Raw genomic sequence first — 16,194 nt, 5'->3', positions numbered from 1 at the left:
TAAATAAAAAGTATATGAACAGTTCCTAAAACTATAAAAATCATGTTACATAATCTTTTAACTATAAAAAAATTTCTTTAGATTAATAGTTCAATATTAATGTAGAGACCAAATTACTGATAAATATTCACAAATTCTATTAAGGAAAGGAGGTATAATAGTTTCTATTTATTAATAAGCTTAAATACCTTTTTAGTCCTCATTTTTGTAGTGTTTGTTGCGGATGGTCCTCATTTTGACATAATGTTTAAAATGGTCCTCATTTTTACCGAATGTTTAAAATGATCCTCATTTTCGCAATTCGTGTTTTATTTGGTCATTTTCTGTAACGTCGTTTAAATCATTAACGGAGCATTGTACAGGTGACACAATTTGTATTAGGGTGTGTTACGTGTACTGTACAGGTGTGATAATTAGATATTTGGTGATAAATAAGTGAGCTAGGGTTTTTGTAAGGAATGTTTGGGCAGTTGGTGAGTTTTGACAATCTTGTTCCTCCATTTCCAATTGGTGTTGTTGCAATCTTCTTCTTCCTGCAATCCCATTATATAGGTATGTTACGGTCCCAATCTTCTTCCTTTACCTCTGGTTGTAATCGTTGGAGGCAACCGTGTTGTATCACTTCATGCACTGTTGGTGGTTCAACGAGAAATAGATTAACCTTGATTTGTAGTTGCAGAGAGATGACAACTTTGAGGATGGCAAGAACTCCAAAGAATACTGGTAGAAAATTTTGGGTACAATCTGTTTTTATTTTTGTGTTAATAATAAATTGGTTTTAATTTTTTGTTTATTGATTTACAGAGTGGTGGTTCCAATAATGTGGGCTGCAACTTTTTCAAATTGTGGTGTTGATGAGAAGGATGTCATCATCATGACACAAATGAGGCAGATTAATGATTTGGAGAAGTCATTGAAGGTTGCTGAGAAGAGACTGCAATTAGTAATAGGGTTCACTTGTGTTGTTATTGTATTATTCGTACTGTTATTGTGTGTAAACTTTTAAAGTCCAATCTGTTTTGTACTATTGTTAAATGAAGAAATGAATTAGTTTGATTATGTTGATATTAGTCCTAACATGTACAAAATGACATCTTAATCTGAGCATTGAAGTAAGTGATATTGATCTAAGCTTGAGAAAAATTAAATTGATCTAAGTCTAGAAGAAGTTAAATTCATAACATTAATTCATCCTCATCAAAATGCACTACATCAATGTTTGGCAAAAGTGAAATTAAATGAAGTTTAAAGAAAGTCAAAATGCAGTACATCAATAATGAATTCTACATCAGAAATTCCAAAAAATAACTAAGACGTTTGTAGTTGCTATCAAGGCCTCCTCATAATCTGTAATTTCATGCTAAACTATTGAGATGGTTCTTTTAGTGTTGGTAGTGATGTTACTTGACTCTTCACTTCATTCCTTGGTGGTTGAGTTGTTTGAGTTTCAACAATTGGTGCATTCTCAGCAATTTCAGCAGTTGGTGCATTCTCAGCAGTTTGGGCATCTGGTTAAGTCTCAGCAGGTGTTGCAGTCTGCTCATCCAGAGGCTTATCTGGGAAATTGTTCCTGTTATGCCTCATGCAAACCTGTGCTCAGCAGTGGGTAATAGGTCCTGAATGGCAGGCACTAATCCCTGTGCAATGATAAGATTATTAGTACTTACAACATTAAACAAAAATTAATAAATTGAACATATATTATACATACCTTTTGTTGGTTAGACGTAAATGTCATTGTCCCACACACGTCAATACCTCCAAGATCACTAATAAGAAATTCCAAGAACCATGTACAAGTTTCTTTGTTTTCAACTTTCACAACAGCATACGCTAAGGGCAGTAACTAATCATTAGCATCTCTACCCACAGCACTCAACAACTCACCTCCGTATTTTCCTTTTAAAAAACAACCATCCAAACCTATGATGGGTCTACGGAAGACAAAGGAATCTTTACATTGAAATGAAGAGCAGAACTACAATCCAATGATGAAATGGCAAGTATTAGTTGTTTCTTCTGCAAATTCGAGCTCAAGAAAGACGAAGATGAAGAAATTTTCCTAATTGCAAAATTCCCCCTAAATTGAAAAATTAACGTTAATTAGCCCTATGTACAATACACATAACATACCCTAATACAAATCGTGCCATTTGTACAATGCTCCATTAATGATTTAAACGGCGTTACAAAAAATGACCAAATAAAACACAAATTGCGAAAATGATGACCATTTTAAACATTCGGTAAAAATGAAGATCATTTTAAACATTCTGTCAAAATGAGGAGCATCCGCAATAAACACTACGAAAATGAGGACCAAAAAGGTATTTAAGCCTTATTAATATTATAGTGAATATTCCAACTTTTCTGTTACAAAGTTTTAACCAAATGGAAGGAGAATGGATAGATATAGCAATTGATATAAACCTTTAGAGACATAATGGATTGAGATGCTTCAAAATGTGAGATCACCAGAAGAGCATCCTTTTATATGCAATGCATGTATAAGGTACCACTAAATATTCGTGAAAGTAATCACAAAGCCTACATACCTCAAATTCTTTCCATCGGGCCTTATCATTCCAACAAGGTGTTATGGATGAAATTTTTAATCATCCAATACACATACATTTTAGATTTAGATAATTAGATTTTTTATTCAAATCCATTTTTTTAACAAAACTAGTTTGGAATTTTTTAAAATTCAGATCCAAATATTTGGATTAAGATTTAAGTTCAGTCCAAATATTTGGATCAAGTTCAACATCTAGAATCCATTTTAAATAAAAGAAATTTAAATTTCATTTTCTAAAACTTGTATCTTTAAGGCCGACACAACTCAGTTTATCCACATTGTCGAGCCGACTCAGCCTGTCTGGGTTGTCGGGCCTATCTAGTCTGTACAGGGGGCACGACTTGTCTGAGTCGTCGGGCCGGCCTAGCACAGCCCATTGGGGTCTTCGGGTCAGCTTGGCCCATTCGGGTCATCAGACCTGCCCGATTCGTACTGGTCTTCTAGCACAACTTGTCCGAGTCGTCGGGCCGACTCAGCTTGTCTGGATTGTCGGGCCTGCTCGGCCCATTAGGGTGGTTAGTCTTGCCCAATCTGTAAAGGTCGTCAGGCATGCCTGGTCCTTACAAGTCATCGGACCGACCCAGTCCATATGAGTCTTTGGGCCTGTTTGAACCATTTGGGTCATCGGGCTCGTCTGGCCTGTTCGGGTCATCAGGCCTCCCTTGCTCGTTAAGGTTATCAGGCACGCCCGACTTTTTTGAGTCGTCGGTCCTGACCAACCCGTTTGGTTCGTTGGGTCTGCCTAGCCCGTTCGTGTCTTTAGGCTTGTCAGACCGTTCGAGTTGTCGGGCCCGCCAAGCCCTTTAGGGTCGTCGGGCCATCCCAGTCTATACAAGTCATCGAGCAAGGCTTGTTTGAGTCTGAATTTAGCCTATTCCATGATAATCTTTAGCCTAACCCAACTAAAAATTTAAATTGAAAATTTGGATTAGATTTTTGGGATTATCCATATTTGAAAATCTTGATTTAGAGAATGGATATCCAATCCATAAAATATATAAAATGTAAATTAGATTGAAATTCAGATCCATTACAATGAATTTTAAATGGATTGGATTTTTAATAAAATAAACTTTAAATGAATTAAATTTTTAATAAAATAAATTTTAAATAGATTGGATCAGAACAAAAGGTGAATTGGATAAAAAAAATAGATTTTTTTGTCCATCCCTACATCCCAAATAGCGTGACGTCGGTAAAGAAGACATCACTTTTGAGCCAATGGGAAAAGCTTAAACTCAAATATGTTAGGGGATTTATAAATCGAACACAACAACCGATGAGGGAATTTGTTCTCAGAATTAAAGATATGGAAGAAAAAATTCAACTTTGTTACGAAGAGCCAATTAAATATAATAGTGATGATTTATTAAAGATGATTCTAGTTGATGCTTGCTTCATAATTGAGCACTTTCTAAGATGGCATAGATACAGTGATTGGGAAGAAAAAGACCCTTTGTTGCTACAACCAGGGATGCTAGTGGAGATTGAGCATGACTTGATGCTACTGGAAAATCAACTTCCATTCTTTGTTCTTGAACAACTTTACAACCTCACCGGCATGAATAAGAAATTTCTTGACATTACTTTCAACTATTTTGGGAACGGAAACGTGTGTCCAGAAGAGAGTCCCAAACATTTCACCGATTTGTTAAGATCTTCTATAATATCATCATCAAAGCTTGATCTTGAAACACTGGAACAAGACAAACAAGTTAAACATGTATAAAGTGCAAGCCAACTAATGGAGGCAGGTCTCGAGTTCAAAGTCAATCCAAATGATAATTAATTGACTTGACCTATTCTAAATATGGAGTGATGAGCATGCCAATGTTGAATATACATGATAATACAGAAGTTATGTTCAGGAATATATTGGCCTATGAACATTGCCACCTTTATATCCCTGCATACATCATAACACAATATGTAGTGATTCTAGATTTTCTTATCAATACGGAAAAATATGTTAACATGCCGTCTTTCAATTCACATTGTTTCTCCATCTGCAAAAGCTTAAATGATTTTTATGAAAACCCTCTCAACAAGTACAAAGGCTATTTTCATACACCAGTACTTCAACACTCCTTGGAAAATAGCGTCTACAAGTGCTGCAATGGTGCTACTTTTGCTCACGTTTATTCAGACGATATGTTCAGCCATTTCATTCTTTTCATGGTAAGAAATATTATCATGATATATTAATTCTTAATTACTGTTATTAAATGAGTTACAACTGATAAAGTTAGTTATTTTAATTGTACAGGAAACTAATGCGATGATTAGTTAAATAAGGAACAAGAAAGGTCGGTTATAAGGGAAGAAGACGTTGATGATTCTATCTGATTGTGTGAGTTGTATTTGTAAGAGAACTTGTAATGAGATTTACTTTGTTGTTGCTTTCCTTTCGTCAAAATAAAGACTCAACTTATTTTCTAATTTTTCTATGGATAACTTTAACTACGTTTCCTTCTATTAACAACTTTTTTATTTTTTTTATCAATAAATATTAATTATTAGTATTTTATTAGTATAAGAGTTGAGCCACAACCTTTCTCCCGTATTCCGAATCCTTTAAATCAACTTTATAAATTCTAAATATTAAAGGAAAAGTTGAACCCACAATTTTTTTCCCCTTTCCTTCATATTTTTACCACTAAATTAAGCTTATAGTGTCTATGTCTTAATAGTAAATATGGAGAGCGCGAGAAGTTGTGAGTTTAATTTCCTTGTGAGAGAAGAATAAGAATAACAAAGTATATGTATAAAGATAGGAAAAAGATATTTGTAAACTGGTAAAGTAAAAATTCATTTCATTACGATAAGAAATTGTCTTTGTTAACAACAAATTTCAATGAACAAAATTTTTTAATTATAATATATAATGACTAATTTAGATATCAATTTACAAAATAAAATATTTATTAAAACAATAAATATTCTAAATAAAAAATTATAATTAATCGTTATTAGTTACAATAATATTGACTATTTTAATAATTAATAACTTTAGTGATTAACAACTTTTTGTCACAATTGATTGTTAATGAAACATTTTTTTATAGTATTTATTGGATATATATATATATATATATATATATATATATATATATATATATATATATATTATCGAGGTATATAAAGAAAATTTTACCTTTTAACTATTTTTTTAATTTTATATCGTCCTAAATTTAATTATTTTAAACAAAAGTAAATATTTATAATAAAAGATTACATACAAAATAAATAAAAATTATCTATAATATTTTAACGAGATTTGATTTAAATTTTACTTCAAAACTAATATTTTTTTATCTAAGTTTATTTTTAAACAATTTTATTTAAAATGTTATGAAAATAAACTATAAGAGTATATATAGATTGGTTTTACAAACTCATTCTTTTTCGGTGTTAACCCCTTCCATTTCCCCATAAATATTCCTAAGCCATTATGCTTTTCTAAAAATGTGGTTATGAAATAGTTGTTTGTTAAAGTGTTGGTGTCTTTCAACTAAATCCTTTATCATTTGCAGTTGCAGCCGAGCCTAAGTTGAAAGAGTGGAGTGCAAGGACAAATGTTGATAATTATATTTTGATCTACTTTTTTTTAATTTACAACTCCAATTATCCTTCAATTATCACATCACACCATTAAAAAAAATCAAAATAGATAATTGAAGTGGTGAGTTAAAAGTGAGTCAAAAAGAGTAGGTAAAAATATCATTATCCACCAATGTTCCGATGTTTATGAAAGATACAGTGAAATTGTGAGTGTTAGACATCTCAAATATGTATCATCTAAAGAAAAAAAATATGCATAGATATTCATTTGTCTGAATAGTGACCAATGTGGAGCTTACAATCATTGTTACATGCCACACAAGATAGAACTGCAATGGTGGGAAAATACACTAGCCTTTCATATGCATATCTTTTAGAGCCTAAAAATCAGTAAAGAATATTACATCGGTCCCACAAACAACCAATGTAATATTGCTTTTGTAAGACCCGGGAAAATTAAATAGTTATTTAATTAATTATTTAATTAGGACGGGTAAGGAGAACATTTAAAGTAATAAATGTGAGGAGCTATGACGTGGAAAAGTACTAGCTCAAGTGGTTGAGAGTAGTTTATTGTGTGTGAAGACTTGGGTTCGAGTCCTATATGTGCCACTTGGATGTTATCTAAATTATGTGTTTTTGTGTGTTTATATATTGAATGTGTAGTGTAACGATAAATTCCTAAAATTGTAGGAGTTATCATGAAATATGATTTGGTTGAGTGGTTATGTACTTAAATTGTTAATTGATTTGTTGTGGGTTCAATCCTTGCTAAGAACAAAACTAATTTTCTTTTTGGCAAATTTGGATTGCATGGTATTGAAGGGACGTAGAAACCCTAGCTGCAGATAAAGGCAGTCCAATGGGTAGGAAACCATTCAATAGTGGTTCATGAGTAGCCATTAGCTAGGAATTTTCGTTTTTAGCATTTAGCACCTTTAATTTGGGTAATAAGTAAGAGAGAACAAGCTAGTGAGAGAGGCAAAGAGTACCACAGTGGGTGTAAGGGTCGATTATTAGGTTTTCAGAAGGGAGAAACTGATTGTAAGAGGGTGGAGTGGCTGGAAAACATTGTGAACGTGCAACAGAGGGTTAAAGAAGCTTGTTGGATTGGTGATACATCAAGAATTCGTGGTTTAGCAAGGAATTCCAGGTTAGGGGAGCTGCTTATTATGTTTTACTTCATGTTCGATTGGTTATGCGATGTTTGATTGAATGCATGAGTTTCCCTTTCACTCTGACGCTGTTCCACGAAAATTCTGGGTCCTCGCCCAGAAACCGCCTGGCGGGCACGTATGTGCCGCCAGGCGGCACATCAGTGTAACCCTATTTCTGGGTTTTGTTATGAGTTGCTTGGCGGTGAGTTGAATTCCGCCAGGCGGTGCGTTCTGGTTGTCGCGGTTTTGCCGTGATTTCGTGACTTTTACCTTGTGTTGAGGTTCCATTGGAACATTTATCCTATTTGAATGTATAATTGTACTTGAATGACTTCGTTGTGATGTTATAAATTAGATTGTGATTATAACCCTAAAGAGTTCAATTACGCAAGGGTGTGATTCAAACCCTTGGAAATTGGAGGTTAGGGATGCCTTAATTAAATCAGTATATTGTTTTGGAATGGATTAGTATCAAGGAATCATGTTATTACCGAATTTATAGTGTGTGCTAATCACTGGAAAGAAGTAGAGTGAGTGGGGTTCACGGGAGATGCAAGAACGCGTACAACGTGGTCTGGTTCTGGTGTAGCGCCTGGCGGCTCCTCGCTAGCCGCCAGGCGAGGACTTGAGCAGTCCCAGTTTAAGTGCAGTGTGGGGTTGGTCGTGAGGGAGTTGTGGTATTTGAATTATACATAACTGTTGGTGAGTGAGAGAGAAAGATTGATGAGCTAAGGGTACTTTTGGGAGAAGGGTAAAATTTACGCAAAGGGAATATGATATGGTATGTTGGTGGGAATATTTATGGAATGAAGAGGGAAGAGTAATGGTATTTAACAATTTGGGTTCTGGGAGTATATTTTTGCATATATGGTTGGATAATTGTGATTAGGACTTATTGGTTAGGTATCATTCGTGACTTAAGTGGGTGATGGATAACGTTGGATTATGTAACATTGTATAGAAATACCAAATTTATGGTGTAGTGAAGGTACTGGTTGGAGCAATGGTGATGTTAAGCTAAACAAATCTTTAGAAATGGTGACATTATGGATGCTAAAGGCCAAGTTATGACTAGGGCCACTTAGGAAGTGAATTAAAGATCATGGATCATGTGTAGCGTGACAAGATTACACCAAGTTGAGGGTGAGGAATAAGAGATCATGAGTTTCTTGGTATTATTAGTGGTATAAGTCCATGTACTCAAACCGCGTGAGAAAATTGACAATATGCAGACCACTGGAGTAGCGCCTAGCGGCACGAGCGAGTGCGCCAGGAGATTGGACTAGCGTCAGATGTCCCTGCACCGTATGGCGCCTGGCGATGAGGATGTGCCCCGCTAGGCGGTGTTGGAAAAACAATGGCGCTGGAAGAGCGCTGGCGCCTGGCGGCGTGCATGAACCGCCAGGCGGTCTGGGCCTGTTTCGTCAGGCGGTGTTGGCTGGTGCGCCAGGCGGCCGTGCACCAGGCTACGAATTGTGTGTGTTGTTTTAACTGACAATGATGCCTTGCTTGGATCGGGAGATGATGTGCCATGAGCGGGTAGGTTCATGGATGGTGTGACATGTGATGATATGAGCGGGGAGGTTCATATCAAGTTACTCTCACGTGGGGATACGAGCGGGGAGGTTCGTATGTTCCGTGCTCACGTTGAGAGATGCCACGTGCGGGGAGGTACGGGGGCTGGTGGATCACATGTGTTGGACTACGGGCGGGTAGGTCCGTAGAGCAGGACTACGAGCGGGGAGGTTCGTAGAAGCAGGACCACGAGCGGGCAGGTTCGTGTGAGCATCAGATTCCCGAGTCCAAGGCTAACCAATTGCATGAATTGAAGACTGTCAAGTCTTGGGGTTAGGGTCTTGGCCAAGATTTATAGATAATGATTAAGATGGGTAAATGATCTATCTTGTGTTACATGCTTATTATTTTATTTTCTCAGCTCACCCTTTCTGTTTGTGTTTGGCGATGATCGTGTGATTCGTTACACGGGAGCAGATGTTGATACAGGTGGTGCTGAGGATGTTCAGATGACGGAGTGAGGGCTAGCATGGGACTAGAGCTAGAGTTTTTTTTTAATCATATGTATTTTATGTTTTAAACACAGACTATGGAAACTTGTAAACATTTTATGAATTCAATTATGAGTTTTGGCGCGCTAACTTTATAAATTGAAATTTTCCCACGTTGGGATTCTTATCGAGATGACCATTAATGAATTTATTTCTTTTATTATTTATTTCTAAGTAATATTCCCTAGGGATGTTATAGCTTTCCTGCTGAAATCCAATTCTCTATCAAATCGATTTTTTTTAATTGATGTTATACTATATGATATTACATCGGTTTTTACTACCGATGCAATAATTCTTCCACTTATTACATAGTCTAATACAACATCGGTTGTAAATCGATGTAATATGCCCAAAAAAATCGATGTAATATCTCTTTATTGTATTAGTGGAGTTAACTCAATTCGATCTTCGACTTGGGCTGACTTAGTTTGATCTTCAGCTTGGGTCAACTTGGTTCAACCTTCGACCTAGGCAATTACTCTCAACATTGCTCAGGCTAACTTGGCTTAACTTTGTTCCAGGTTGACTCAGCTTGACCTTTTCGTCTATGACCGACTCATTTGAAATACCTACCAAAATTCCTTTAACCATGTGTTTCGATAAGTATTTCAACAATGCTGAGAAATTGAAATGCATTGTATTTGAATTACTTGCAATTAAATTCCCTTCATTTTCTAAATAACTTGTTTGGATAAAGAAATTAAAATACCTTATATTTAAATTTCTTGTTTGGATAAACAATTGAATTTCTTATGAGATAAAATTTCATTTTAACAATATTTATTTTAGGCATGATTATGTTTTGAGTTCATGATAAATTTAGAAACGGACTCGACGACCCAAATTGGCCGGACCAACCTGACTACCCAGTCTGACCTAGTCCGTCTAGGTCATTAGCCCGACTTAGTCCCACTAAGTCATCGTGCCCGCCAACCCATCTGAGTCATTGGGTCCATTTATGTCATCGGGCCTGCCTGACAGTTTGTGCTGTTAGGTTGTCTAACTCGGCTAGCTAGCCGGGTCGGTTAGGCTTATCTAGGTCGTCGGGCTATCGGGCCCATCTAGGTCGTCGAGCTTGTCGAGCCCGCCTACAGACTGAGCCAAATTGACAACTCTACCTGAAAGTCTAGAGTGTGAGGTTGAGTGAGAAGAATTTCAAATTCCACCTATTTTGAGGATATTTGAATTTCTACTAATTTAGCTAATTGAAATACTTAAAAAAATGCTTGTATTTTAAATACTTTTTAATTTCTCAATCCAAACAAAACATTTCATTACAAAGAAATCTAAATTTTTCAAAAAAAAAAAAAAATCATTAAAATACTCTATCCAAGTACACCATAATTTTTTTTTGTAATTATTTTATCAAAATAAGTCATTTTAGTATATAAAATTACAAATTTTCCAAATAAATGAATTAGCCTTGTAAATTATCTCATCCAAATTAAATATTAAGATTTTCTTTATTAACATTTCTTAGGTTATTGTACATGATTAGAATTACCGATATTAATTATTGATAATTTTGTACGTGGTAGAAGACATTAAATGATTATGTACTGGATAATTAAGATTTTATTTGGAAATTTGAACTTGGTCAATGTGATTATTATGCAAGGTAAGTAGGAAAATGAATGATCTCGAAATTAAAAAAAAAAAAAAAAACACATACTTAGTATGACACATGAGACCATAAATGATGGTTAAGTCCAAACCTGCCATAAAATATGTTATTTCCTATGACCCCTAAAAAAAGTGTTACTTTCTATTACATTTGTAATATTAACCATCATATAAAATAACATGTTATGACGGTTAAAACTTTTAATCATGTTAAAAAATATACTATGACATGGGTAATTTTAATTCTCATAGATAATAATAATAATAATAATAATAATAATAATAATAATAATAATAATAATAAATATGATGTATTTTAATGTTTTCCCTATGATAAATACTTATTAATCGACATAAAAAATGGATTTTTTGTATGGTAATTAACTATCATATTATGAAATAAATTTTTTATATCGTTTATACTTATATTGATTAAAAATCATAAAAAGTTTATTTTAATTGTCATTAATACATTAGTATTTATACTTTCAACTATCTTTCATATAACCTTTTTTTTTTAAAATTCAAAAAGTGTTTTGTTATTAAATATTTCTAATTAAAATATCGTTCAGAATTTCATTTGGGGACAATTTATTGAGAATTTTTTTCCGTTCTTCTCTTTTAAAATGATTTATGAGAAAATTTATTCATATATGAAGTGAAAAACACGTTGTCCGTAGTGCGTGGGACAGTTGCAGAGCAATTAACAAAATTAATGTGGCAGTTGGAGCAGATGAGTTTTCATTACATAATGTACAATGCAATTTATTAATACGTACATTGCTAGCTTCTGAATACAAGCCATTCATTCATTGTGTTCTTCACTCACTCTATAGCATATATATAGACACACAGGATCTGTGCTTGTTAAAGGTGTGAAGATTATTTATCCCTATTCATGAACAACTTCACAAACTCAGGTTTTTTCTCCTCCTTTTTTCTCTATTTAGTTATTATCTTTTAAGTATCTACTTCTGCTTTGGCATCAAATGAATTGTCTCAATATTGGAACTGCATTTTATATTTGATAAATGCTCATTATAGTCCAAACATTTCCTTAAACTGTGTTGGTATATTCATCTGTGCAATACATGATGTTATTTTTAATAGATAATTACTCTTCTTCTTCTTTTTTCATTTTTTACATTTTTGTATATTAATACATAAATTGTTGTATGACAATTTAAAAGTATTTGTCATGTCATTATGTTTAAAAAGGTTTATTAATGACAAGTATTTATAATAGTAGGGTTCAATAAGTTTTTCAACCCTTAATGTGAAATTTGAATTGGTCTATTTTTAAAACTTTGCTTCAATTTAGTCTTTCGTCTTTAAAATTGTACAAATTTAGTCATTTTAACCAAATGTTGTTAAGTTTTTTTTTTTAGGTTTCAAACACGTTTCTTGATATAATTTGAATTGCATTTGAATTCTTTATACTGTTTGATATATTTTCACTTCATTGTTAATCGAAAAAAACATTTAAATATATCAAATCAATTTAACGAAATTTGGTTAAAAGGGCTAAATTCACACATTTTTAAAGATGAGAGACTAAATTATTCCAAATTTTCGAGAAATGAATAATTAATTTTCAAAGTTAAAATTTCAAACTAAGATTTATACTATTTTCTTTTAATAAATAATACTGGTTTAATTAAACTTAATAAATTAACCTAAAGAGCATTTATAATTGTTTTCCAAAAAAATAAATTCAAACTATATGAAATGCATAATATTAATAATGTTGAGTTTAATTATTTAATATACTAAATATTTATGGTTTCAATGAAACACCTATAATAAAAAAGTTATAAAAACAATAGTTCTTTCATATATATATATATATATATATATATATATATATATATATATATATATATATAGGGTTAAATATGTTTTTGGTCCCTTAACTTTCAGTGAAATTTAGAATTAGTCCATTTCGAAACTTTGGACCAATTTAGTCCTTCATCTTTTGAAATGTGTGGATTTAGTCCTTTTAATCAAATTTTATTAAGTTTATTTGATATTTCAAGTGCGTTTCATAATAGTATTTGACTTAACATTAAAGTAAAAATGTGTCAAATAGTATAAACAATCCAAATACAATCCTGAAATGCATACAAAACATCAAATAAACCTACCAAAATTTGATTAAAATGACTAAATCCACGTATTTCGAAAGATCAAGGACTAAATTGGTCCAAAGTTTTGAAATGGACTAATTCCAAAATTTATTGAAAGTTAAGGGACCAAAAACATATTTAACCATATATATATATATATATATATAACTTATAAACTAATACTTAACTTCAGAGTTAAAAATTAATAATGAAAGATTATAAAGTTCATACTTTTCATATTTATTTAATTTTTAAAAATGAAATTGAGCAAAGCATTATTAATGTAGTAAATTTAAAATTTCAAAATTTAACCCACCCATTCCCAATCGAGTTCTAAGTAAAAAGTATTTATAACTTTTCAGAATTCACACTTTTAGGAAATATTCTATAGAAGTTATTAAATCACTGAAACTGGTAATTTTGAATGTAACTATTTAATATCAACTATTCTATTTTTTTTCTTGAACATATTGTGGACAATATATATCAAACTATTTATATTTTATAACTTTTTGTTATTGCTCATTAAGAAAATTCACATTATTAATATCCAAGAGTACATTTACAAATCACTTCAAAACGAGTATTCCATCAACTGGCAGTAAATTTTTGAGCATGGTTTTTCTCGATGTGGTATGCCAAATATATTTTTTAAAACATATTAAAAGGTATAACATCCAGTGTCTTTGTCGTACAATTTCTTTGTCCCATATTTCTTTCATTAGATAAATTATATAAACAGTCCCTAATATTATAAAATTATGTTAATTTACAAAAATGTTTTAATTGTTAAAAAATCTCTTTAAATTAATTACTATGAGAATGAAATTAAATATAACTCAATTTTACTAAATCAGTTTAGTAATAATGTCCAACACATCATACGAAAACATTGAACGTTAAAATTAAAAGAAATTAATCCGATAATGGGTCGCCCGATAAACCAAAGTCTCAGCGAAAGTGGACTCTTAATTGTTCTGATAATATATTAAAATAGAGAAATTAGATGTAATTCAACCGTATAAGGTCAACTAAGTAGTGTTAGATTTTTCTATAATTTAATTCTATCTCTAATCAATATGATATATAATATTAATATTTCAATGCTAGTAATTTTATTAATGTAGAGACAAAATTTGATAAATATTTAGAATATCTATCCATGAAAGGAGGTAATATTTTAGGGATTTAATTTGTGGCCTTTCAAATTATAGTTAATATATAAGTGTTGATGTTCCAGAATTTTAACCAAATGGGAAGACAATCAAGAGAAAGTGAAATAGAATGTTTAGAGAGAGAATGGTGTGAAATGCTTCAAGATGTGAAACCTCCGGAAGAGTATCCTTTCGATAAGCAATGCATTTATAAGGTACCACCAAAAATTCGTGAAACTAATCCAAAAGCCTACACACCTCGAATTGTTTCCATTGGCCCTTATCATCGCAAAGCACGTGAGGTTGGTGAGGAAGACAACAGTTTGGAGGAGATGGAAGAGCTTAAACTGACATACCTCAAGGGATTTCTAAATCGAACACAACTACCTATGAGAGAACTTGTTCTCAAAATTAAAGAGTTGGAAGAGAAGATTCGAAATTGTTATGCAGCAGCTATTAAATGTAAAAGTGGTGACTTTTTAAAGATGATTTTGGTTGATGCTTGCTTCATAATTGAGCTTTTCCTAAGATGGGATGAAATCACAGGCTGGGTGGGAAAGGACCCCTTAATTGAAGAAGATTGGATGCGATACGATATTAAGGTGGATTTGCTACTGCTAGAAAATCAACTTCCTTTCTTTGTTCTGGAAGAACTTTACAACCTCATGACTGGTATGACTAAGCATTTTCTTGAAATTACTTTCAAGTTTTTTGAGAGTGTGTCTTTTGGAAAAGTGTGTCCAAGAGAGAGTCCAGAACACTTCACTGATCTTTTGAGATCTTCTGTAATATCATCATCAAAGCTTGATCTTGGAAGACTAGAAGAATTCATGGACGTTAAACAAGTATACAGCGCAAGTCAACTAATGGAGGCAGGTCTTAAGTTCAAGATCAGTCCAAATAAAAGCTTACTTGACTTGACCTATTCTAAACGCGATGGAGCGTTGACCATGCCAATCTTGGATATATATGATGAAACAGAAATTGTGTTTCGGAATATAATGGCCTATGAGCATTGTAAATTTCTATGTAGAAAAACCATTTCTCAATACGCCACAATTCTAGATTTTCTTATCAATACTGAAAAAGATGTGAACCTACTTGTTGATAAGAAAATTATTGTCAATTGGACTGGTGATGCTAACAAAGTGGTTACAATGATTAATAATTTGTGCTCACACCTTATCTTGCCAGGTTTCAATCCACATTATTTCTCGCTCTGCAATAGCTTAAATGCTTTCTATGAAAACCCTCGCAACAAGCGCAAGGCTATCTTCATGCACCAGTACTTCAACACTCCTTGGAAAAAAGCATCAACTATTTCTGCAATTGTGATACTTCTCTTCACGTTTATTCAGACTCTATGTTCAATCATCTCAGTATTTCGTGGTAAGGAATCATTATATATGTATATTTAACTTCTGCAGTGAGTTACAACTGATAAAATTAGCCATGTTAAATGTGCAGGTAAATAAGAAGATGGATCATTTTAAGGAAGGATTTACTACATTAATTGTGTAACTGATTCTCTAAGTTGTATTTGTAAGAGAACCTTGTAAGGTGATTTACGCACTTTGTTGTTGCTTTTCTTTCATAAAACTAAATATTCAACTTGTTTTCCAATTTTTCTACTCCGTGATAATTGTAAATATTTTTAAGCTTACGAAGAAATTCGTCATTCTATCATAATTGTTCAAATATAAAATTGTTATTTTCATCATACCATGCGAAAAAGTGAGAAAAGAGTAAGAATAACAAAATGTATGAATACAGATATATGTAAAATGGTAAGTTAATATTCATTATGATGATTGGTACATAGGTTTATAGGTGGACTTTTGATGGGAGATGAGTTTGGTACATATGCTTTGTGAAAGACTGTCCATCAAGTCAATGAAGTTGTGCAGTGGCAATCTCAAGGAATTT

The 16,194-nt window shown here is 32.7% G+C and overlaps 1 protein-coding gene and 1 pseudogene across 1 annotated transcript; both read left to right on the top strand.

The window, feature by feature from the left end:
• The first annotated feature begins 4,052 nt into the window (after window positions 1-4,052).
• Window positions 4,053-4,760, top strand: LOC114180747 (annotated as a pseudogene).
• A 7,107-nt stretch (window positions 4,761-11,867) lies between these two features.
• LOC114182663 (UPF0481 protein At3g47200-like) lies at window positions 11,868-15,895 on the top strand. The gene is made up of 3 exons (XM_028069573.1): window positions 11,868-11,908; window positions 14,355-15,657; window positions 15,736-15,895. Exons 2-3 carry the CDS (start codon window positions 14,367-14,369, stop codon window positions 15,741-15,743), a joined length of 1,299 nt encoding a protein of 432 aa, XP_027925374.1. The 5' UTR covers window positions 11,868-11,908; window positions 14,355-14,366; the 3' UTR covers window positions 15,744-15,895.
• Window positions 15,896-16,194: the final 299 nt, after the last annotated feature.

This window comes from Vigna unguiculata, chromosome 4, assembly GCF_004118075.2.
Source record: "Vigna unguiculata cultivar IT97K-499-35 chromosome 4, ASM411807v1, whole genome shotgun sequence".
Classification (NCBI taxonomy): Eukaryota; Viridiplantae; Streptophyta; class Magnoliopsida; order Fabales; family Fabaceae; genus Vigna; species Vigna unguiculata.
Note: the sequence above shows the minus strand (reverse complement) of the source record. Positions and strands in the feature narration are given on the sequence as shown.